This window comes from Dipodomys spectabilis, unplaced genomic scaffold (genome assembly GCF_019054845.1).
Source record: "Dipodomys spectabilis isolate Male_0828 unplaced genomic scaffold, ASM1905484v1 ptg000375l, whole genome shotgun sequence".
Taxonomy (NCBI): Eukaryota; Metazoa; Chordata; class Mammalia; order Rodentia; family Heteromyidae; genus Dipodomys; species Dipodomys spectabilis.
In genome coordinates, this window is record NW_024871052.1 from 1,030,492 (window position 1) to 1,055,227 (window position 24,736).

At 42.5% G+C, this 24,736-nt stretch overlaps 1 protein-coding gene across 2 annotated transcripts in view; it reads left to right on the plus strand.

Moving 5' to 3' along the window:
- Positions 1-24,736, plus strand: part of Ddx46 (DEAD-box helicase 46) — a 48,140-nt gene that overhangs the window by 7,889 nt on the left and 15,515 nt on the right. For both annotated transcript variants that reach the window (XM_042667045.1, XM_042667046.1), the window contains exons 4-16: positions 747-843; positions 4,195-4,360; positions 6,058-6,209; positions 7,815-7,928; positions 9,432-9,597; positions 10,492-10,612; positions 11,114-11,289; positions 12,167-12,288; positions 14,993-15,071; positions 16,880-16,962; positions 20,387-20,551; positions 21,897-22,059; positions 24,128-24,321. In XM_042667045.1, the coding sequence (XP_042522979.1) occupies positions 747-843; positions 4,195-4,360; positions 6,058-6,209; positions 7,815-7,928; positions 9,432-9,597; positions 10,492-10,612; positions 11,114-11,289; positions 12,167-12,288; positions 14,993-15,071; positions 16,880-16,962; positions 20,387-20,551; positions 21,897-22,059; positions 24,128-24,321 (1,798 nt within the window). The remainder of the gene's footprint in view (positions 1-746; positions 844-4,194; positions 4,361-6,057; positions 6,210-7,814; positions 7,929-9,431; positions 9,598-10,491; positions 10,613-11,113; positions 11,290-12,166; positions 12,289-14,992; positions 15,072-16,879; positions 16,963-20,386; positions 20,552-21,896; positions 22,060-24,127; positions 24,322-24,736) is intronic.

Sequence of the window (24,736 nt, forward strand, 5' to 3'; positions counted from 1 at the left end):
GATTGGGTGCTGTCCTTCAGCCCTTCAGCTCAAGGTGAGCACTCTACCACCTGAGCCACAGTGCCACTTGTGGTTTGCTGATTGTTTATTGGAGATAAACTTACAGATGTTCCTGCCTGGGCTGGCTTTGAACCTCAATTCTTAGATCTCAGCCTCCTGAGTAGCTAGGATTACAGGCATGAGCCACTGGTGCCTGGCTCTGAGAGTATTTTTTTTTTTGGTTGGTTGTGGGGGCTTGAACTCTGGGTCTGGGCGCTGTCCCTCAGCTCTTCAGCTCACGGCTAGCACTCTACCACTTGAGCTACAGCGCCACTTCTGGTTTTCTGGTGGTTTATTGGAGATAAGAGTTTCACGGAGGACTGGGAAGGTGGCTCAGTGGTAGAGCGCTTGCCTTGCATACCTGAGACCCTGGGTTCGATTCATCAGCACGACATAAGCAAAAAGAAAAAAAATCCAGAAGTGGCACTGAGGCTCAAGTGGTAGAGCGCTACCACTTGAGCTGAAGAGCTGAGGGACAGCGCCCAGGCCCAGAGTTCAGGCCCTAAAACCGGACCAAGAAAAAAAAAGAGTTTCATGGACTTTCCTGCCCAGGCTGGCTTTGAACCGTGATCCTCATATCTCAGCCTCCTGAGTAGCTAGGATTACAGGCATGAGCCACTAGCTCCTGGCCTTGAGAGTCTTTTTAAGTGTGTTTTCATGTACAAATAGGCAATTTCTATGTCTCTCTTTTTTTCTTTTTTTTGTAGGTCTAGATCTAAAGAGAAAACAGAAGGTGGAGAGAGTTCGAAAGAGAAGAAAAAAGACAAGGATGACAAAGAGGATGAAAAGGAAAAAGATGCTGGTGTATGTTTACTGACTTAGCTGTCTAGTATCTCTCTGGTGGTTCAGATTATAGTGAATTGTTTAATGTTACATACTATGTAAATAAGAGCATATGTGAGGTAAATGAGAATATTGTCCTTACAAGTCAGTTTTTTACTGTAAACATTTTTTTTTTCCCTTTTTTTCTTTGTCAGTTGTGGGTCTTGAACTCTGGGCTTGGGTGCTGTCTTTCACCTCTTCAGCTCAAGAGGAGCGCTCTACCACTTGAGCCACAGTGCCACTTCCAGTTTTCTGAGTGGTTTATTGGAGATAAGAGTCTCTTGGACTTTCCTGCCCGGGCTGGCTTTGAGCCACCATTCTCAGATCTCAGCCTCCTGAGTAGCTAGGATTATAGACGTGAGCCACCGGCGCCCGGCAACGTGTGTGTGTGTGTGGGGGGGGGGCGGGGGGTGGGTGGGTTTGGGTTTGGGTTGGTCGTGGGGCTTGAACTCTGGACCTCCGGTTTTCCAGTGGTTTATTGAAGATAAGAGTCTCATGGACTTTCTTGCCCGTGATGGCTTTGAACTGCAATCCTCAAATCTCAGCCTCCTGAGTAGTTAGGATTACAGGCGTGAGCCACCGGTGCCCAGCTAACACGTATGTTTTTACACATATTATTTTTACTTATAAAATGTGGTCAACTGTAATATTATCAAACTGACCTATTAAAAAAACTATAAATTTTAAGTTAAGGATTTTTTATACCCATGCAAATGTCTGTTTTCTCATATTCTTGCCAATATAGTGGTGTAAAAATGTAATAGGAAGTAACTGTTTTTGTTTTTGTTGGTCCTGGGGCTTGAATTCAGGACTTGGGTGCTGTACCCAAGACCTTTTACTCAAGGCTAGTGCTGTACCACTTTGAGCTACAACGCCACTTGCAGCTTTTTGGTGGTTAATTGGAGATAAGACTTTCATAGAATTTCCTGCCCAGGCTGGCTTTGCACCATGATCCTCAGATTTCAGCCTCCTGTGTAGCTTGGATGACAGGTGTGAGTCACCAGTGCTAGCTTGTATTGGTTAGTTTTGAGATAGGCTTTGGTTTTTGCCAGGTTGTGCACCTGGACCACAGCCTGCCGATTATTGGCTTCCTGCTGATTATTGGCTTCCTCTTGTAGTTTGGATGATGGGTGTATGCCACGCTAAAACTCCCTGGAGATGGAGTCTTAAGAGACTTTTCTGTGTAGGCTAGGCTGGATCTGTGATTTTCCCAGTCTCAGCCTCACAACCACAGGTCCCTGGCTGATTTTGTTTTATTTTAAAATAAAGAACATAAGGTGCAGCCGGGCGCCAATGGCTCACGCCTATATTCCTAGCTACTCAGGAGGCTGAGATCTGAGGATCGAGGTTCAAAGCCAGCCCGGGCAAGAAAGTCCGTGAGACTCTTATCTCCAATAAACCAGTTGGAAACCGGAAATGTAGCTGTGGCTCAAGTGGTAGAGTGGTCGCCTTGAGCTGAAGAGTGCAGGGACAGTGCCCAAGCCCAGAGTTCAAGCCCCACGACCGACCAAAAACAAAACAAAACAAAAAGAATATAAGGTGCAGAATAAAGCTTTGTTGTTACTGAATAAATTTATATTTTAAAACGTATATCAGCAAAGCATTTGGAAAAGTCTCAATTTCAGAGGCTCAAACATTATTGTTAGAGTTTCATAATTTCATCTGAGTTTTTTATTCATATTTGTAAAATAGCTATACTTCGCATCTCTGTAATGCTTAATGTTACAGGTGAATTGCTTCCCCCTCTTCAGATCGTGACTAGTCGTAAGGAAGATCCCAGAATGGCTTCTTCCACAAACCTGACATAAAACCTAAAAAGAACCAACCACTTAACCTCAAGCATGTTGATTCATAGCTTTCATTTAGTAATTAGTTTGTAATAGAGCCAGGTGCTGGTAGCTCCAGCCTGTAATTTTAGCTACTCAGGAGGCTGAGATCTGAGGGTCACAGTTTGAAGCCAGTCCCAGCAGAAAGCCTGTGAGATTCTTATCTCTAGTGAACCATCAGAAAACTGAAAGTGGCTTTGTATGTAGCTCACGTGGTAGAGCGCTAGTTTTGAGCAAAAGAGCTCAGTGACAGCACCCAGGCCCTTGAGTTCAAGTCCCACAACTGACCCCCCTTCCCCCCCAAATTCTAATTTGTAATTTAAAATTGCTATTTAGAAAGGATAAAAAATTGGAATAAATGCTAGGTGCCTATGGCTCACTCCTGTGAGCCACTTAGGAGGCTGACTTTTCAGGATTGTGGTTCAAAGACAGATCAAGCAGGAAAGTCTGTGTGACTGATCTCCATTAACCACCAAAAAACTGGAATTGGAGCTATAGCTCAAGTGGTAGAGCCCTAGTTTTGAGCAAAATAGCTTGGAGACAGCGTCCATGCCCTGACTTTAAGCCCCAGGGCCAGGATTGTTACTAAAAGAAAAAACAAATAAATGAGAAACTGTGTTTGTTGATAAGAGTTTTAATTCTGAGAAAGAAATCTAACTGAGTGAATATTGCTTGTAACTACAAAGAAAGCTGGGTTCCTGTGGCTCATGCCTGCAATCTAGCTAGCAAGGAGGCTGAGATATGAGAATCGCAGTTCAAAGCCAGCCCAGGCAGAAAAGTCCTCTCGAGACTCCTAATTAACTACTCAAAAACCCATGAGGGGTGCTGTGGTTCAAGCAGTAGAGCGCTAGCCTTTGGCACAGAGGTTCAGGGACAGTACCCAGGACCTGAGTTCAAGTGCCAAAACCAGCAACAACAAAAAAGTGATCTGTTTTACATTTATGAACCTTTTTTTTTTTTTTTTTTTTTTGTCAGCCATAGGGCTTGAACTCTGGGCCTGGGTGCTGTCCCTGGGCTCTTCAGCTCAAGACTACCACTTAAGCCACAGCACCACTTCCGGTTTTCTGGTGGTTTGTTAGAGATAAGAGTCTGAGGCTGGGAAGGTGGCTCAGTGGTAGAGCGCTTGCTTGCCTTGCATGCATGAAGCCCTGGGTTCGATTCCTCAGCACCACATAAGCAGAAAAAGCCAGAAGTGGCGCTGTGGCTCAAGTGGTAGAGCGCTAGCCTTGAGCTGAAGAGCTGAGGGACAGCGCCCAAGCCCAGAGTTCAGGCCCATGACCTGGGGAAAAAAAAAAAGAGTCTAGTGGACTTTCCTTCCCTGGCTGGCTTTGAACTTCCATCCTCAGATCTCAGTCTCCTGAGTAGCTAGAGTTATAGGCATGAGCCACCAGTGCCCGCTATTTTTTTTTTTCTTATGCATTGAAGAACTTATTTGTTGGGATGTCAGGAGTAAAATTGGCAATTATTTTTTCATGTCCTTTTCTCTGTGTTCTTTTCCTTCCCCAAGAATTTTGACCAGAATAAGCTGGAAGAAGAAATGAGAAAGCGAAAGGAAAGAGTTGAAAAGTGGAGAGAAGAACAGCGGAAAAAGGCCATGGAAAACATTGGGGAACTTAAGAAGGAGATTGAAGAGATGAAACAGGGGAAAAAGTGGAGTTTAGAAGATGATGATGGTATCTCTGTCAGCCTAACAGCATAGACCAGTTCATGTAGAATGTTCTAAAGTTATTAGTATTACTTTATATTGGGATTTGGGGAGGCTTTTAGTATGGCTTATATACATAATACAGTATTTCCCATTTTAACCTTTTTCCTTTTCTGTGGACCAGGGCCTTCTGCATTTTATTTCTTTTTCTTTTTGTTTTGCTAGTCCTGGGACTTGAGTATTCAGGCCTGAGTGCTGTCCCTGAGCATTTATTCAAAGCTGGCACTCCACCACTTGAGCCACAGCTCTACTTTTAAACTCTTTGGTCGTTAATTGGAAATAAGAGTCTAATGGGCTTTTCTGCCTTGGCTGACTTTGAACCATGATCCTCAGATCTCAGCCTCCTGAGTAGCTAAGATTACAAGCAAGAGCCACTGTTGACTGTCCCTTCTATATTTTAATCTAGTGTTCTGCTACTGAGCTGCATTTACCTAAACCCCATTTTAACTAAGTTCAAGTGTGTTCAGTGTCATAAAGCATTGCTTTATTGTCTTTTGACAGAAACTGGCCACCAGTCAAACATCTCACACATCTCACCAGCCCACCTCCCCTTTCCCAGCTCCCTGTAATAATAATAATAATAATAATATAGTTATTTTTTGGCCTGAGTCTTGAACTCTGGGCTTGGACGCTGTCCCTTAGCTCTTCAGCTCAAGGTGAGCGCTCTACCACTTGAGCCACAGTGCACTTCTGGTTTTCTGGTGGTTGATTGGAGATAAGAGTCTCATGGACTTTCTTGCCTGGACTGGCTTTGAACCATGATCCTCAGATCTCAGCCTCCTTAGTAGCTAGGATGACAGGCATGAGCCACCGGTGACCGGCCTCTGTAATCTTTATACTGTTCCCTTCATGTAAATGGAATTGTGTGATTTGTCCTTTGGTTTCTGGCTTATTTTGCTTTGCATGATGTATTGAAGGTTTTTGTGTGTATTATGTAGCATGTGTTGATTTTATGTGAATGAATGTATTCCATTTTGTGTATGTGCCACAGTTCTTGTTTCTGAGACAGGGAATCACTATGTAGGACAGTTGGTCATCAAACCTTAGGGTCCTCCTGCCTCAGCCTATAAGTGCTGGGATTCTAAGCTGTGCCACCATGCCCAGCTTATGCCACATTTTATCTCTATTATTAGACATTTGAGTTGTTCCTGTCCTGTGGTTATAATGCCGCTTTGAGCATGGGTATGCACAATTAGGAGCCCTGCTTTCAGTTCTTTGGGATACTTGTATACCTAGAATTAGAATTGCTACATTCATATTGAAAGTTTTGGTTTCATGCCCATGGGATCCCTCTCTGTGCTTGCCTAGACTGACTTAGAACTTTGAGGGCGCAATTACCTTCCCATTTCAATCTCCTAAGTAGCTAGGACTACAGATAGGAGGCCATATTCATTAATTGTTCATGAACTATATGGAATTTCATGTTTTCCTTTTTTTCTTTTGTTTGTTGTGGGGCTTGAACTCTGGGCCTGAGCGCTGTCCCTCAGTTCTTCAGCTCAAGGCTAGCGTTCTACCTACCACCTGAGCCACAGTGCCAAGGAGTACTTGAGCTGTAGCATAGCTGGGCTGGAGTAATTGGAAGGGAGCTCTCTGGGCAGTGTGTGGTCTGTGTGGGCTAATCATTTCAAAGCATCTGTACAGAGAAAGTGTGTTCTGCTGTTTTAGATGATGAAGATGATCCCGCTGAAGCTGAAAAGGAAGGCGCAGAGATGGAGGATGAGGAGTTAGATCCACTAGATGCTTACATGGAAGAAGTGAAAGAGGAAGTAAAGAAGTTCAACATGAGAAGTGTGAAAGGTGGCGGGGGGAACGAAAAGGTAGGGTGTTTTCTTTCATTTTAAATATTTCCATTGCTTCTCAGTGTGAATTTCTCATTGCTTGTTATTACATTATATTGACTTGGATTTGTAGGAAGTGGTGACATTACTTAAAAACTTTTTTTGTGTGTAGTGGTCCTGGGGCTGAATATTCTCCCTTAACCTTTTCAAGTCAAGACTGGCACTTTAGCTGGGTGCTGGTGGCTCACGCCTGTAATCCTAGCTACTCAGGAGGCTGAGATCTGAGGATCGTGGTTCAAAGCCAGTCTGGGCAGAAAAGTTCGTGAGACTCTTATCTTCAATAAACCGCTAGAAAACTGGAAGTGGTGCTGTGGCTCAAGCGGTAGAGCGCTCACCTTGAGCTGAAGAGCACAAGGACAGCGCCCAAGCCCAGAGTTCAAGCCTCATGACCGACCAAAAAAAAAAAAGACTGGCACTTTGTCATTTGAGCCATAGCTTCACTTCTGGCTAGTTGGTGGTTAGTTGGAGATGAGTCTCTTCAACTTTTCTGCTTGCCCTGGGTTCAAAACTGGATCCTTAGATTCCAGCTTCCTGAATAGCTAGTAATAGGCATGAGTCACTGATGCTTGGCTGACTTTTTTTTTCTCTCTCTATATATTATTAATCTCAAGTGCCTAGATTTTTTTTCAGTATTTACCTTACTCTATTCTAGTGTTCCTTTTTTTTGGGGGGGGGCATTTATTGCATTTTCACAAATGGTGTAATGTTGGTATTGTCTGCTGCTCCCCCTCCATAAAATGTGAGCTCCAAAAACATCAGGCCAGTAGTCCTGTATTTTTTTTTCTTTTTTTTTTGGGTTGGTTGTGGAGCTTGAACCTCTGGGCCTAGGCGCTGTCCCTGAGCTCTTCAGTTCAAGGCGAGTGCTCTACTGCTTGAGCCACAGTGCCACTTCTGTATTTTTTTCTTTAAGTTAATTAATTCATCAAAGCTCCAGAACAGCTGCTGCCATGTCTAATGAACAGAAAGTGTCATTTAGTAGTATGAACCTTATATAAATGATTTATACAGTATAAAAGTTGGATATGATTTAATTTATAATATAAATGAGATTTTGGTTCATTTTTTTGAAAATTCCAAATAATTATTTATAGATGCATGGATGGATGTAAGTGTGGCATGATGAATTATGTTAAAAAAAGGATAATGAGGGGCTGGGAAGGTGGCTCAGTGGTAGAGCGCTTGCCTTGCATGCCTGAGGCCCTGGGTTCGATTCCTCAGCATCACATAAGCAGAAAAAGGCAGAAGTGGTGCTATGGATCATGAAGTAGAGTGCTAGCCTTGAGGTGAAAAGCTGAGGGGCAGAGCCCAGACCCAGAGTTCAGGCCCCACGACTGACCAAAAAGAAAAGAAAAAGAAAAGAGGGTAACGACACTAATTGAAAGGTATTTAAATGAAAAATAATGGTCATTTTGTATGTAAAGACATACATATTAAAGAGAAAAGTGAACTTCTGTTGGTCTTTCTGTTAATTAAATTGTTAGGTTGAGTTATAAATTGTGACAATGTTGTACTTCATTTGTCATCTAATTTTTGTTTCACATTTCCAAACTATTTTATATTCTCTTCCTTTTTTTTTACTTGTAGAAGTCTGGGCCAACAGTTACAAAAGTAGTCACTGTTGTAACAACCAAAAAAGCAGTTGCAGATTCAGATAAGAAGAAAGGCGAGCTGATGGAGAATGACCAGGACGCCATGGAGGTGATTGTTAATCCTCACTTTGTTCATGATGCTAACCAACAAGTGGACTGCAGAGCATTCTAGAGATGGGGTAGCAGTTCTGCACGCTGCTGTTGGGAGGGCCTGGTTAATCCTAACAGTGCAGAAGTGGATGAGAGCTATGCATCTTGCTGATTGACTATTCTGGCCTCTTACATTCCTTGCTTATGCTCATGTTTTCTTCTTAATCATCTCCTTCTCCTCCTCCTCCTCCTCCTCCTCTCCCTCTTCCTCCTCCTCCTCCTCTTCCTCCTCCTCTTCCTCTTCCTCTTCCTCCTCCTCCTCTTCCTCCTCCTCCTCTTCCTCCTCCTCCTCTTCCTCCTTCTCCTCTTCCTCCTCCTCCTCCTCTCCCTCCTCCTCCTCCTCTCCTCTTCTTCTTCCTCCTCCTCCTCCTCCTCCTCCTCCTCCTCCTCCTCCTCTTCCTCCTTTTCCTCTTCTTTCTCCTCTCAAGACCAGTGGAGAAATGTGTCAGAATGAATTAAATTCCTTTATTGTGGTTTATGAACATTTATACAGTGAGAACAGTAACAAAATTTCATCAGTATCAGAATTATTTTAGCTTAGCTTTATACCGATAAAGGTAGGGAAAAAAGAAATTAATTTCTTAGAAGCTGATATGTATCTGTTCAGAATCATGGACATTTCAGGGGATTTTGAAATTATGGGATTTTAAATCCTTGAGTAGGGGCTGGGAAGGTGGCTCAGCAGTAGAGTGCTTGCCTTGCATGCATGAGGCTCTGGGTTTAATTCCTCAGCACCACACAAACAAAAGAATGGAAGTGGCGCTGTGGCTCAAGTGGTAGAGCGCTAGCCTTGAGCTGAAGAGCTGAGGGACAGCGCCCAGGCCTAGAGTTCAAGCCTGATGACTGACGTCCCCCTCCCCCCACCCCCCAAAAAAAATCTTCGTGTAGCACATAAAATGTGGGTCAAATGGTCTATTTGAGGGTTTTTGGGCTTGAACTCTGGGCCTGGGCACTGTCCCTCAGGTCTTCAACTCAAGGCTAGCGCTCTACCACTTAAGCCACATCCCCACTTCCTGCTTTTTCTGTTTTTTTCTGAGGAACCGAACCCAGGGCCTCATGCATGCAAGGCAAGCATTCTACCACTGAGCCACCTTCCCAGTCCCCTATTTGAGAATGTTTAAAAAATTGCTAAGCAGCTGGGCACCGGTAGCCCACGCCTGTAATTTAGCTACTCAGGAGGCTGAGATCTGAGGATCATGGTTCAAAGCCAGCCCAGGCAGGAAAGTCTGTGAGACTCTTATCTCCAATAAACCGCTAGAGAAAACCAGAAGTGGTGCTGTGGCTCGAGCGGTAGAGTGCTCACCTTGATCTGAAGAGCTGAGGGACAGCGCCCAAGCCCAGAGTTCAAGCCCCACGATCTGACCAAAAAAAGCCAAACAATAGTTTGTAGGAATTTGAACATTGAGACTATTGCTTTCCATAGTGGAAATAACACATTCCATTTTTTTTTTTTGCACTCAAGTATTCTTCCGAAGAGGAAGAAGTTGATCTTCAGACGGCCCTTACAGGATATCAGACAAAACAGAGAAAACTTCTGGAACCAGTTGATCATGGAAAAATTGAATATGAACCATTCAGGAAAAACTTTTATGTTGAAGTTCCGGAACTAGCAAAAATGTCCCAAGAGGGTAAAGTTATTCCTTTACTAGTCATAGTGGATTAAAATAGGATATACTTTACTTTGCCTAGGGGAAGTATGGAGAGGTCTCTGAGCTAGGGAATGCTTTATCAAGTATTGAAAAAAAATAGGGCTGGGAAGGTGGCTTAGAGGTAGAGTGCTTGACTAGCATGCATGAGGCCCTGGGTTCGATTGCTTAGTACTACATAAACAAGCAAAATTTAAAAAAAACAAAACAAAAACATTGGAGCCGGGCGCTGGTGGCTCATGCCTGTCATCCTAGCTACTCAGGCTGAGATCTGAGGATCACAGTTCAAAGCCAGCCCGGGCAGAAAAGTGCGTTGAGACTCTTAACTCCAATAAACCACTAGAAAACTGGAAGTGGTGCAGTAGCTCAAGAGGTAGAGCGCTCGCCTTGAACTGAAGAGCTGAGGGACAATGCTCAGGCCCACAGTTCAAGCCCCATGACGGACCAAAAAAAGAAATTGAACTTATGTAGTTGGTGTTTTTAGGGTTGAAAACACCCTTTGTGTGAGGTGACAAGTAATGCATTTGTCTAGCCCTTAACTGGTATTTGAGAGTTAGGAACCAGTGGGTATTGTTGGTTGGAAAAAGGTAATTTGCAGAACTCATACCAGAACAAGTGGTTGTATTACTTGTTAATCACTTCTAACAATTTGTTGATTAATTTTACTCTGTTAATGCAGTTAATGCAATTAAGAAAAGTGGGACACCAAGTGTTCTCAGTTGATTGGAAAACTGCTCTTAACTGTCTCTGAGCTACTCAGTGCTTTATCCTGGTATTCTCCTGTAATGTTATCTCTGATAGAATCACAATTACAGTTCTTACTTGGAAGGTAGAAGTCACTGTTAAAGAGTTTTTAATCTAGGTTTTGTTTTGTAGAGGTGAATGTATTTCGATTGGAAATGGAAGGCATTACAGTTAAAGGAAAAGGTTGCCCCAAACCAATTAAGTCCTGGGTCCAGTGTGGGATTTCCATGAAGATCTTAAATTCCCTGAAAAAGTAAGTGGTTGTCCATATTTTCCCATGTCTTTCTATTCAAAATTGCGTTTTACACAAATATTTCTTTGGATTATATATGTATGTATATGTGTATATGTATGTATGTGTATATGTGTGTGTGTGTGTGTTTGTTTGTTTGTTTGTGCAGCTTGAACTTTGGTGCCTGGGCACTGTTCCTTAGCTCTTTAGCTCAAGACCAGCACTCTACTACTTGAGCCACAGCGCCACTTCTGGTTTTCTGGTGATTTATTGGAGTTAAGAGCCTCATGGACTTTCCTGCCTGGGCTGGCTGGCTTTGAACTGTGATCCTCAGATCTCAGCCTCCTAAGTATCTAGCATTATAGGCGTGAGCCACTGGTGCCTGGTTCCTCCTTCCTTTTTATTGCTAGATAATATTTTATAGTGTTGCTGTATCACATTTTGGATCTGTTTGTCTTTATGATACTCTGAGAGGTTCAGAGATGTCAGTTCTTACCTTGTCTTCCTTTTGTTTCTTTTAAGGCATGGATATGAAAAGCCAACACCAATTCAGACCCAAGCGATTCCTGCTATAATGTCTGGACGAGATTTGATTGGCATTGCCAAGACGGGAAGTGGAAAGACCATTGCTTTTCTCTTGCCCATGTTCAGACACATCATGGATCAGAGATCATTAGAAGAAGGCGAGGGGCCAATAGGTACAGTTCTTCTCACTACCCTATTTTTTCAAGATCTACTTGGCTCAGTTAACCAGAAAGATCTGAGACTAAAGAAAAAACTGACACTAAAGATGTCTTTATGTACATTTCCTTTATCAATTTGGCACTTTGGGGCTCATTTCCCCTTACCAGCAGGTGGAGTGACAATCTTCAGACCTCTGGAGTGACATCTCAGAAGTACAAAAAACCGCTTCTCCTGACCCAGCTCAGTTTTTATACTCTGACCTGGCAGGTAGACCCCTCATGCATCTATCTGGTTTTTTTGTTATTATTATTAATTATTTTTTATGTTGAGGTTGTTCTTAGTTCAATATTGCTAGATTTATAAACTCAACATGAAAGAGCAGGGAAACGGATTCTTCCCCTAGGCTGTTTTTGGTTTTGGCTGTACAAGGCTATTATGTGAGCAGTTCATGCAGGATTAGTCTTCAGACTCAGATTTCTTGGTTCATTTTGGCAGAGATCTTCTGTGAATTTGAGTAGGGTTTTGGACTTTGTTTAGCTCTGGGAAATGCAGGGTACAGTGGATCTGTGTCGCTCAGCCCAGGGTTTTGAGAAGCAGTGGTGTGGCTTCTGCAGCACAGTGAGTCACTAGATTTTCTTTGTTCTGAGATTTGCAGTTGAGCACTGCTAAGCATTCCTTCTGAGGGTCAAGTATGGCCGTTAACCCTGGTTAATTTTCCTGGAGCATACCTCTCACCGCAATCTCTGCTGTTACAAAGCTTTCGAAATAGAATCTTGCAGTTATGTTTTAAGAAAAAAATCCAAACAGTATTGCAAAGGTTAAATTTTAACATTTTTAAGCAGTGACTTGAGAATTTTGGTGGTTAGGCTCTTGACATATTTATCTTTTCAGCTGTCATCATGACTCCAACTCGAGAACTGGCTTTACAGATTACTAAGGAATGTAAGAAGTTTTCCAAGACTTTAGGACTTAGAGTGGTCTGTGTTTATGGAGGAACAGGAATCAGTGAGCAGGTAATTATAGAACAAATATCCCATTTTTCTTTTTTTTGGATCTGGTCGTGGGGCCTGAACTCTGGGCCTGGGTGCTGTCCCTCAGCTCTTCAGCTCAAGGCTAGCACTCTACCACTTGAGCCACAGCGCCACTTCCGGCTTTTTTTTCCTGCTTATGTGGTGCTGAGGAATCGAACCCAGGGCCTCAAGCATGCAAGGCAAGTGCTCTACCACTGAGCCACCTTCCCAGCCCAAACATCCCATTTTTCTATCTTTCCTCAGATTGATTCATTAGAGAAGCAGATTTTCTTTTTCGCGTTTTAAAGAGTAACTTGCTAAAATAATTTTAAGAATGAATTAAAGTCCTTCCCCCACAGTATAACCCCTGCTTTCACTGTATTTGATGTCGGTATAATTTGTGGAGGGGAAGGGGAAAAACAAGTCGTTTAAATAAGGGTACAGGTGGACCCGTTGCAACAATGAGAAGTATAAGTTGTTATGTCGAAAACGAACTTTACAACTTTGGTGGGGGGGGGGGGGGGCGGGGAGGCTGGGAAGGGATGGGAAAGGTAAACAAAGGAGGAAGCTACAATGCTTGGTAAGAAATGTACTCACTATCTTGCCCATGTAATTGTAACCCCTCTGTACAGTATTTTCACAATAAAAAAAAAGAATAAAGGACTGGGAATGTGGCTTAGTGGTTGCCTAGCATGCATGAAGCCCTGGGTTCGATTCCTCAGTACCACCTAAATAGAAAAACCAGAAGTAGCACTGTGGCTCAAGTGGTAGAGTGCTAGCCTTGAGCAAAAGCAGTTCAAAGACAGTGTCCAGGTCCAGAGTTCAAGCCCCAAGACTGGCACCATTTCCAGTTTTCTGGTACATAATTGGAGATACGAATCTCACAGATTTTCCTGCCTGGGCTGACTTGTGGTCATCTGATATTAGCCGGGTAGTTAGTATTACAGGAGTGAGCCACCACTGTCACCTGACTTTTTTCCATTTTGTAAGAGAAAATGTTCAGAAAAGATGAGTAAAATTAACCAGTTAGGTTGATAAAAGCTAGAGTTTGCTCAAACATAGCTCTTCTGGTTCTCAGTCCTGTGTTTATTGTCTTTAATGCATGCTCAGGCCTTTAAAAAGTTGTAATGTATAATACAGTTATGTGTAATAAGGTTTCCTCTGAATTCTTTAGTGATTTCAACAATTATTATTTAAATCAACTTTTTTTTAAAATTTTTTTTAATTTTTTTTAACTTTTTTTTTTTTGCCGGTCATGAGGCCTGAACTCTGGGTCTGGGCACTGTCCCTCAGCTCTTCAGCTCAAGGCTAGCGCTCTACCACTGGAGCCACAGCGCCACTTCCGGCTTTTTCTGTTTATGTGGTGCTGAGGAATCAAACCCAGGGCCTCATGCTTGCAAGGCATGCACTCTACCGCTGAGCCACCTTCCCAGCCCCAAATTGACTTTTTTTTTCCCGGTGCCAGTCCTGGAGTTTGAATTCAGGGCTTGGGCGCTTTCTTCGAAAGCTTTTTCACTCAAGGCTGACACACTACCACTTGAGCTGTAGCTCTACTTCAGCCTTTTTTGGTGCTTAATTGGAGATGAGAGTCTCATAGATTTCCCTGCTTGGGCTGGCTTTGAACCACAGTCCTCAGATCTCATCCTCCTGATTAGCTAGGATTATAGGTGTGAGCCACCAGTGCCCAGCTAGTGATCGATTTTTAAAATTAAAATAAACCAGCAAGGCCCAACAGTGTTTACAGTATAACCTATGTACCTACATACTACATAACTGCATATTATTTATATAGAGGTCAGATAAAAGTTTCATCTCATCCAGGCACTGTTGGCTCACCTAGCTACTCAGGAGGCTGAGATCTGAGGATCACTGTTCAAAGTCAGCCTGGGCAGGGGCAAGAAAGTCTTTGAGACTTTTTTTTTCCCCCCCCCCCGGGTCCAGTTATGGGGCTTGAACTCTGGGCCTGGGTGCTGTCCCTTAGCTCTTCAGCTCAAGGCTAGCGTTCTACCACTTGAGCCACAGTGACACTTCTGACTTTTTTTTTCTGCTTATGTGGTGCTGAGGAATTGAACCCAGGGCCTCAAGCATGCAAGGCAAGCTCTACCACTGAGCCACCTTCCCAGCCCTCTTGGAGACTCATCTCCAATTAACCAACATAAAACCGGAAGAGGCACTGTAGCTCAAGTGATAGAGCTCTAGTCTTGAGCTGAAGAGCTCAGGGGACAGCCCAGGTCCAGAATTCAAGCCTCATGACCAACGCCGCTCCCCCGCTCCCCCCCCAAAAAAGTTTTATCTCTAGGGCACTATTGTATTTTTCATTCTATTTCATTTAAAAAAATGTTGGTTGTAATCATCTGTGAAGTTGATTTCATGATTACTCACAGTGGCAACCCTAAATCTGCAAAGCATTGATCTGTCTATATGTTTTACTGCTCGTACCTTCCTGTCTCGGTGCTGTGGGATGGTGGCTGGTTCAAGTTTGGTAACCAGTTTCTTCGGTTTCTTCTGTGGCACCATGTGGTGGTGCTGCTGTCACTTTTTCCAGTAGTGGTGCTCTAGTTACTCCACAGAATTGAGCAGGAGAGTGATGTCTTCTAATTAGACTTTATTTTTGCCTGATGAAGCCTTACAAGTGCCACATGCATCATGTTTAAATCTGTTTAAGCATTTGTGGTGAATAAACTATAAAATTTCATCTTTTTATTAGATTGCTGAGCTGAAAAGAGGTGCTGAAATTATTGTTTGCACACCTGGTCGAATGATTGACATGCTAGCAGCTAACAGTGGTAAGTCGGGGGTAATTTTTTTGTCCTTTTTTGTTTTTGTCCTCTTACACTTTTTTTTTTTTTTTTTGTTAAAGCAGATACAAGACAGCAACAAACATTTCTTCTTAAAGCTGTAATATCTTAAAATTTGTATTGTAACAAGCTTATAGTCAAAAGCATTAATTGCTTTGCCATTCAATTTAAAATTACAGAGTTAATGCTGTTTGATCTTCTAGCATGTTTTTTTAGTTTCTTTTTGCTTAGCTTTGTTTTTTCAAGGGTGGTATTCTAGTCTTTTCCTTTTCCCCCTTGGTGCTAGGTATACAATTCAAGGCCCAGGTAAGCACTCTACCACTGAGCTATATCCCTTGCCTACTCTTTTCTTTATTGCAAAATTCTGGATTTTTTTTCTCATGAGCTAATATTTTACAATACTAGATTAAATTAAGGTATTGCAGCTTCAAGAAATTTTGTCTTTAGTAAATACCGCATGTTTTTAAGCTCAAATGTGATGCTTTGTTAAATGATTCCCTATGAAAACTGTTACTAAACTGTTGACATTATTTAACTTCTGTGGAGAAAGGCCCTTCAAGATTTATAGAACTGGGCTTCCGAGACTTAAACCATCAAAGGTAGGTCGATTTAATGCTGTTCCCGACCTTGCAAAACTAATGGGGGCTGCAAACGTTAGCGTGGAATACTTAGGTGTTAGCACTCTTTTCGGCTCATTTTTGTTTTTGGTTTTGCTTTTTAAAATTTTTTTTGAAGAAAAATGCTTTTAAATGTTTCATTGCAGTATCCAATATATAAGCAACAGACTATTAAAAATATAGTAATGCATGTTGCTAATGAATGGCATTGTGCTTGAGTTTCTGTATAGACTGAAATCTAATTCTTCAAGAAGCTGGCAAAGTAATAAAGAAGTTGTTTGCTAAGTGATTGTGCTTGGATATTACAGAGGAAGTTTGAGATGAATGCTGATTAAATAATCCCTTGTTTTTTCTCAATGCTTCATTGATTAAATCTCCTGAGATTCATAATTAATGTTACCTTTTTCCTTTGTCCTTTTGGTTTAATAACTTACTTTGTACAAGTTTTTGCCAGGTGGTTGATTCAACATTTATACCAATGCTTATATTAATCCATTAGAAAGAGTTTCTCTGTATTTAGTTTTCACTAGTTAAGAAGCTGGAAATATTTATTTAAATAAATGGGAGCACTTAAACGTATGTTTGCATAGAAAATGTGTTTATTTATAATGCATTTGGCATTGTAAAGTTTTGTGTACTATGTTAGTTACTTAATATGTTAAATGGTTTGACATGCCACTTAAGGAACTTGGAAAAACTTGATAGAAGTAGGTTAGAAAGTAATATCAAAGAGACGTTTTCTGCGTCGGAAGTAGTTTAGTGCTGGAACTGCTTTCCACACATACGCTGTAATCTCTAATATGTTTTTTTCTAGGTGATGCTGTCAGATAATGGCTGATGTGGCTCGATGCTTCATCTCAGTCTTAGTTTTATGATGTGTTTTGGAGAGGGCTGTTTTCTGAATTTTACAGGTTCTTCAGGCCCTATGATGGTATGCAAGAGACGAGTTTGACACAATAAAGGGCCTCATGTATCCATTGTCAGTACTGCCACTAGTTTAAGACATTGTAGATCAGAATTTCTTTTCACTGTTAAAGATACCTAACCTACCCCTGTGGTTAAGTCAGGCATTTTAGTTCCCTTACAGTATTTTAAAGTTTCTTGGTAGTCATAAAACGAATTGTGTCTGTTTTTTAGTTGTCTTTTTTTTGTCTTTTTTTTTTTTTCTTCTCATCTTAGGTCGGGTCACGAATCTTCGAAGAGTGACGTATGTTGTTTTAGATGAAGCAGATAGAATGTTTGACATGGGCTTTGAACCACAGGTAAGCATTATATGTCTTAAGATGTTTTGTTGTTTTTTGGGACAGGGTCTTACTATATCGCTGGGAAAAACTCAACTTTGCTTTACAAGTAAGGCCTACGTTGTCCTCAAACTTATGGTCTTTAAAGAAGTATGTTTAGAACCAAATGCACTTGAAGAGTAGACTGGGATTCCAATTGTTGCTGCATCTGAAATTGGAAATCCTTCAAGTAATCACCATGACAGTGTTAACAGTAGTTTTCCATGAGAAATTGCTCCCTTGTTTATCCTTCTTATTTTTATGGGGACCAGGGGTCTCACTATGTCTTTCGAGATGTCCTCCAACTTTGGAGTGAAGTTATCCTCCTGCCTCAGCCCCCCACATAACTGAGACTGTACAACACCTTCGTGGCTTGAAGTCAGGAAGTTGTGTTCTTGCTTTGGCTTTTTCACTCAAGTGTAGTCATCTCTACTACTTGAGCCATACCTCCCCTTCCTTGAGCTACCATCTGTTTAGCTTGGCTTTTTGCTGGTTAATTGGAGATAGAGTTTTGTGGACTTTTTTTTTTTTTCCTTTTTTGTCCGTTGTGGGGCATGAACTCTGGGCCTGGGCACTGTCCCTCAGATTTTCAGCTCAAGGCTAGTGCTCTACCACTTGAGCCACAGCACCACTTCCAGCCTTTTCTGCTTATGTGGTACTGAGGAATCAAACCCAGGGCCTCATGCATGCAAGGCAAGCACTCTACCACTGAGCCACCTTCCAGCCCCTATTGGGGAGTTTTCTGCCCAGGCTTTCATCCATTAGTTCTTTATCTACTGTGTAGCTAGGAACCAGGCCCTGGCCTTTTTGAGCATCTTTAATACTGAACTGTTTGTTTGTTTGTTCAGGCTTGAACCCAGGTGCCACCCAAGTGGTCTACCACTGAGGCACACCTCACCCCACCCTGTTTTTGAGATTATCTCACAAAGTTGCTCAGTCTGGGGTCTTGCCTCAGCTCCCTTTGTAGCTGGGAGCACAGGGGTGTGTCACTGTACCTGTCAAGAACAGTCATTTTGAAGCTTTTATCCTGTAGATTTGCCACTAGATCCTTTTCACAAATAGTTTGTTGATTATTATTTATTTATATATTTTCTTTTCTTTTTTTGGGGGAGGGGGTCTGGTCGTGGGGCCTGAACTCTGGGCCTGGGCGCTGTCCCTCAGCTCTTCAGCTCAAGGCTAGCACTCTACCACTTGAGCCACAGCGCCACTTCTGGCTTTTTTTCTTTTTGCTTGTGTGGTGCTGAGGAATCGAACCCAGGGCCTCAGGCATGCAAGGCAAGCGCTCTACCACTGAGCCATCTTCCCAGCCTTATATTTTCTTTTTCCCTTTGGCTGGGCCTACTTTGTATATCTGGTGAGGGATATTAAAAACTAGACATTTGAGTCTAGAAACACTGCAAATTGGATTTTTCCCTTCCCTAAGGTCTGCTGTTTTTGTTGTTTAGATTGTTATTGGTTGTTTCTGTGCCAAGGGTCAGACTAAATTATAAACTCAAGGGCTTCTTATGTCTCTTGTTTTATTATTATTATTACTATTATTATTATTATTTTTAAAGCTGATCCTGGGCTTGTACTCAGGGTGTGGGTGCTGTTTCTTTCTGAAGCTTTTTTACTCAGGCTAGCACTCTACCACTTGAGACATGGCTCCACTTCTGGATTTTTTTGGTGGTTATTTGGAGATGAGGGTCTCATGGACTTTTTTTCCCAGGCTAGCTTTGAGCTCTGACCTTAGTTCTCAGCCTCCTGAGTAGCTAGGATTACAGACATGAGCTGTCAGTGCCCTGCCTCCATTAATTTAATCGTACAAAGTTGGATTTCTTGTGATTTCCCATGTCTTTCTTTAGCCCGGGTACGTGTGGTCGCTTTCTCATTTTCCTTGTATATCTTCTGTGTGTGTGGGGGGGGAGTGCGTGCGTATGTGCATGTGTACGTGAGTGCGTGTGTGCGTGCATGGGCATATGTGTGTGTGTGCTCGTGCCTGTACTGGGATTTTAACTCAGGTCCTGGATGCTGCTTGATCAAGGCTAACTAATGCTCTACCACTTGAGCCAGCTATACTTCTGACTTCTTGGTTGTTAGTTGGAGGTAAGAGTCTCACGGACTTTGCTGCCTGGGCTGGCTTTGAACTGTGATTCTCGTATTTTAAGCTCCTCAGGAGCTAGGATTATATGCATCAGCAACTAGTACTTTGCTTGGTGTTTTTGTTTTGTTTTTGGTGGTATTGGGGTTTGAATTCAGCTTTGTGCTTGCTAGGCAGGCACTCTTTTGCTTGACCTGTGCCTCTTCCGTTATTTATTTATGTTGTTGTTGGTGCTTGGGGCTTGAACTCAGTCCCTGAGCTTTTTTTTTTTTTAAGGGTAGTGTTCTACCACTTGAGCTACAGCTCCATTTCACACTGTTTTCTGAGTAGTTTATTGGAGGAAAGAGTCTCAAGGACTTTCCTGTCAGGGATGGCTTTAAAGTATGATCCTCAAATCTCAGCTTTCTGAGTAGCTTGGATTATAGGCATGAGCCACTGGTGCCCAGCTATCTAGTTATTTTTAATGTTTTGTTCTCCAAAATAGGAAGAAAAGAGAGGTACTGGCCTTTATATTTTGGAAGTGAGTTCAGCTGTACCTTTAGCAGGTTTTGAGATGGATAACAACACAATGACCCCTGTCTCTGTCTATACCTCAGTGGTGAGATGAAGTGGACAGTACAGGTCTTTCATACTTGGAGTTCACGGTTCGGTTTGCGCACCCAGGCTCCCCGAAGCAGGCTGTTGCAGCCTGCTATTGGAGCATGTTGCAGCCTGCTATTGGAGCATGCCGTTTGTCCTGCTGTGGGAGGACAGATGGCACCACGTGGGTAGTTGCTGCTGTGGTAACAGCTCAAATTGGCGGGAATGAACACAATTTACCTTCTGCTTCTTCCGCTAGTAGTTGTAATCAGTTCCAGCGTTCCAAAATGGTTATATCAGACAGAATCTGCTGCTGCAGACAGATTCCTGATGTTTCGAACTCTACTGCCTTTCCACAATAACCTTTTTCTTATTTCTACACTTAACAATATCTGGCTTATAATGAGTGCCCAATACAAATGTGTTGAGTCAAAGGAAGGAAAGCAGTGTTAGAAGTAGACAGTTGTGTCCTAAGTATAGTTTGAAGACAGAAACTACTAAGCTTGTTTATAGACTGTGACTTGAGTGACAGGTTAGTGAACGAAGGCATCTAGACTTTGGGCCTATACTTGAGGAGTTGTCTTCTTGATAGTGAACTAAGGGTATAAAGTAAGTCTTAATATTCTAAGGTAACAAAATTACAGTAACTGAAGTAGTTACTCCCAAAAGTTCCTTCCACTTGATTTTAACTTGGTATATTAAGTTTGGGAGACAACGCCGCTACATGGATCTTGTTTGTTTTCTTAGGTCATGCGCATCGTGGACAATGTCCGTCCTGATCGGCAGACAGTTATGTTTTCAGCTACTTTTCCCAGGGCTATGGAGGCCTTGGCCCGCAGAATCCTTAGTAAACCCATTGAAGTACAGGTTGGGGGTCGAAGCGTGGTTTGCTCGGATGTGGAGCAGCAAGTGGTGAGTACTTTAGGGAAGTTCCCATAGTGGTTAGGCAGTGGGAGTGATCCTTGTGGTATCACTGTTTGTGATACCACAATTAAGTATGCATCAATTTCATTGGCCAGAAGCACTGGATGTGTGGTCAGTGGAACTAATGGGGTTTAAAATGCTCTCTGTGTTTCTCCCACCACAGGAGGGAGGCTGACAAAGGTACACATCTGTTGTATTCTTGGGATATTCCATATGAAGCGAAGGGAGCAGTGTTCATCTGTCCACATTTGTAAATGTATTCTTCTCTGAAAGTTTGCAGTTTTTTCCCAATTGTTGGCTTGATATTTAAAAAAAGAAAAAAAAAAATCAGCCAGGTGCCTGGTGGCTCATGCCTATAATCCTAGCTACTCAGGAAGCTAAGGTCTGAGCATCAAGGTTCAAAGCCAGCCCAGGGCTGAAAGTCTGTGCCACTTTTTTTTTTTCCCCAGTTGTGGTGGTACTTGAACTCAGGGTCTGGGAGCTGTCTCTGAGCTCTTTTACTCAAGGCTAGCCGCTCTGCCATGTTGAGCCACAGTGTCGTGTCGTCCCCCCCCCCCCCCCCCCCCCCCCCACCTTTTTGTGGTTTTTCTGGTAGTTGGAGATGCGAGTCTTATAGTCTTTCCTGCCTGCTTGTTTGTTTGTTTTTTGTGAGTCCTGGGGCTTGAACTCAGGGCCTGGTCACTGACTTTGAGTCTCTCTCTGCTCAAGACTAGTGCTCTGGGGGAGGGGGGAGGCTGGGAAGGGATGTGAAGGGTAAACAAAGGAGGAGGCTGCAATGCTTGGTAAGAAATGTACGCATTATCCTGCCCATGTAATTGTAACCCCTCTGTACAGTATGTTCACAAATAAAATAAAATAAATTAAAAAAAAAAAAAAGACTAGTGCTCTATCTACCATTTGAGCAGAGTACCACTTGCTTATGTGGTACTGAGGAATTGAACCCAGGGCTTCATACATGCTAGGCAAGCACTCTACAACTAAGCCACATTCCAGCTCCCTGGGTTTGTTTTGAACCACAATGCTCAGATTTTAGCCTCATGAGTTGCTATGATTATAGGTGTGAGCCACTAGCACCCAATAAACTACTCAGAAAGTGGTACTGTGTGGCTCAGGTGGTAGAGAGCTCTAGCTTTGAGCGGAAAGAGGCTCAGGAACAGCACCCAGGCTCTGAGTTCGAGCCCTAGGACTGGTGAAAAAAAAAATCAACATTTTTTTCCCCCAGCCCTTCCTTAAAATATAGGAATGTTTTTTTATTCATTTACAATTTAAATATTTCTGGTCAAGGGACACATTTTGCATTTTTTACTCATTGATGTAATATGGCACTTTTCAGATTGTGATTGAAGAAGAAAAGAAATTCTTGAAGTTACTTGAGCTTCTGGGCCATTATCAAGAATCAGGATCTGTCATTATATTTGTGGATAAGCAGGAACATGCTGATGGTCTTCTGAAGGATTTAATGAGAGCATCTTATCCTTGCATGTCTCTTCATGGAGGTAAGGTTTAACAGAATGCCTTTCATGAACTTGACTTGCCCTGTTCTGTGTTCTGAATAATTGCTTTGCTCTCTTTTTCATTCAGTGGAGAGAGTGCAAGGCTCTCATTACTGGCACACACATGTGTATGTACATATATATACACATGTCCTTGGTTATTGTTACTGTAGGTGCTTTGACATATATTTTGTTTAGTGCTGGTGCTAGAACTCAGGGCCGGGGTCCAGTCCCTTAGCTTGTTTTTTGCTCAAGGCTAGTGCTATGCACTTGAGCCAAACCTCTAGTTTCACTTTTTTGCAAGTCTCATGGGACTTTTCTGCCCAGGCTGATTTTGAACTGAGATCCTCAGATCTTAGCCTCCTGAGTAGCTAGGGAGCCATCATCACCTGGCTAAGTATAAATTTATAAATATAAATTTATATTGATATTGGTTCCATCAATTTTTCCCATGAAAAATTTAGGTCCCAATTTCTTTTTTTTTTTTTTTTTTGGGTCCGGTTGTGGGGGCTGAACTCTGGGCCTGGGCGCTGTCCCTCAGCTCTTCAGCTCAAGACAAGCGCCCTACTACTTGAGCCACAGCGCCACTTCCGGCTTTTTTCTTTTTGCTTATGTGGTGCTAAGGAATCGAACCCAGGGCCTCATGCATGCAAGGCAAGCGCTCTACCACTGAACCACCTTCCCAGCCCTAGGTCCCAATTTCTTCAGTGTAAGATTGAACTGATTTATTTAAATATTAGTCTGTGAAGGTTACATTTAGAATTTGAGATGGGCCAGGTGCCAGTGGCTCACGCCTGTAATCCTAGCTACTCAGGTGGCTGAAATCTGAGGGTCAAGGTTCAAAGCCAGCCTGGGTAGGAAAGTCTGTGAAACTCTTATTTCCAATAAACCACCAGAAAATCGGGAGTGGCACTTTGGCTTAAGTGGTAGAGTGCTTGCCTTGAGCTGAAGAGCTGAGGGGCAGCGCCCACGCCCAGAGTTCAAGCCCCATGACTGACAAAAAACAACAACAACAAAAAAAAAACAACTAAAATTTGAGATGGTGAAACAAATGAATATTGATAAATATTTAAATGTGCAGGCTGGGCTTGTCCAGTATGTACAGGCCCTGGGTCTGATCTCCAACACCACAAGGAAGAAAGGTACTAATGATTCTTCTGTATGTATATCTGTTATAAACATGAGTTTTTAGGTTTGTGAATTTATCCTATTTCATTCTCTACTGTAAACAGAGGTACCTGGGCTTTTGTGATCTAACATTTTGATATGTTATACATGTGCCGCCTAGTTACTTATCCTGAGACTCTTGGGTTACATATTTCAAGAGAGATCCAATTAGGTATTTTTAAACTAGTGCTCCTTTTTGTGTATGTGGTAATTAATCATTTAATGGATTTATAAATGTAGATTTTGATTCAGTAGTCTAGGGAGAGACTAATATTTTGCATTTTTTAAAATTTTTTTTTTTAATTTTTGGGTCCGGTCGTGGAGCCTGAACTCTGGGCCTGGGTGCTGTCCCTCAGCTTTAATATTTTGCATTTCTAAGTGAGTAGCAGCACTCTAAGTAACCCACAAAAGAAAGAAGGAGCTGAAGCTGGGCGCCGGTGGCTCATGCCTGTAATCCTACCCAGGAGGCTGAGATCTGAGGATCGCGGTTCGAAGCCAGCCCGGGCAGGAGAGACGTGAGACTCCTATCTCCAATAAACCACTAGAAAACCGGAAGTGGCGCTGTAGCTCAAGTGGTAGAGCGCTCGCCTTGAGCTGAAGAGCTGAGGGACAGCGCCCAGGCCCAGAGTTCAAGCCCCACAACCGCAAAAAAAAAAAAGAAGGAGCTGAGTCTTTTTAATGTGAGCTGAATATTCTTGCCTTTCCCCTTCTCCCTCTTTGTTCTTGAAACAAGTTTAAATTGGTGATTCTGAAATTGGAGCTTCAGCAATTTTAGCCTTTTATTTTGCTAGATTGTAGAACTTGAAAGTGTGGATTGTTTTTATTCCATGTTTAAGTTTTTTTTTTTTTTTTCTGTCAGAAGAAATGAAAGATCCTAACAGCCATGTCTCTAATTTACTCACAGGGATCGATCAATATGACAGAGATAGCATAATAAATGACTTTAAGAATGGAACCTGCAAGCTTCTCGTAGCCACCTCTGTTGCTGCCCGAGGTCTGGATGTGAAACATCTCATTCTTGTCGTCAATTACAGTTGCCCCAACCATTATGAGGATTATGTGCACAGAGCAGGACGGACTGGGAGAGCAGGCAACAAAGTAAAGAAAATTTTAAAATAATTCCTTCCTTTTATAACAATATAGAAACATTTTTTTTTTTTTTTTTTTTTTTTTTTTGGTCAGTTGTGGGGCTTGAACTCTAGGCCTGGGTGCTGTCCCTCGCTTTTCAACTCAATGCTCGTGCTCTTCCACTTGAGCCACAGCGCCTCTTCTGGTTTTCTGGTGGTTCATTGGAGATAAGAATCTCACGGATTTTGTTCCTGGGCTGGCTTTGAACCATGATCTTCAGTTCTGAGCTTCCTGAGTTGTTGGATTATAAGTGTGAGATATGGAAGTGGCGCTGTAGCTCAAGTGGTAGAGCGCTCGCCTTGAGTTGAAGAGCTGAGGGACAACGCCCAGGCCCAGAGTTCAAGCCCCACGACCGACAAAAAAAAAACAAATACTATATAAAAAA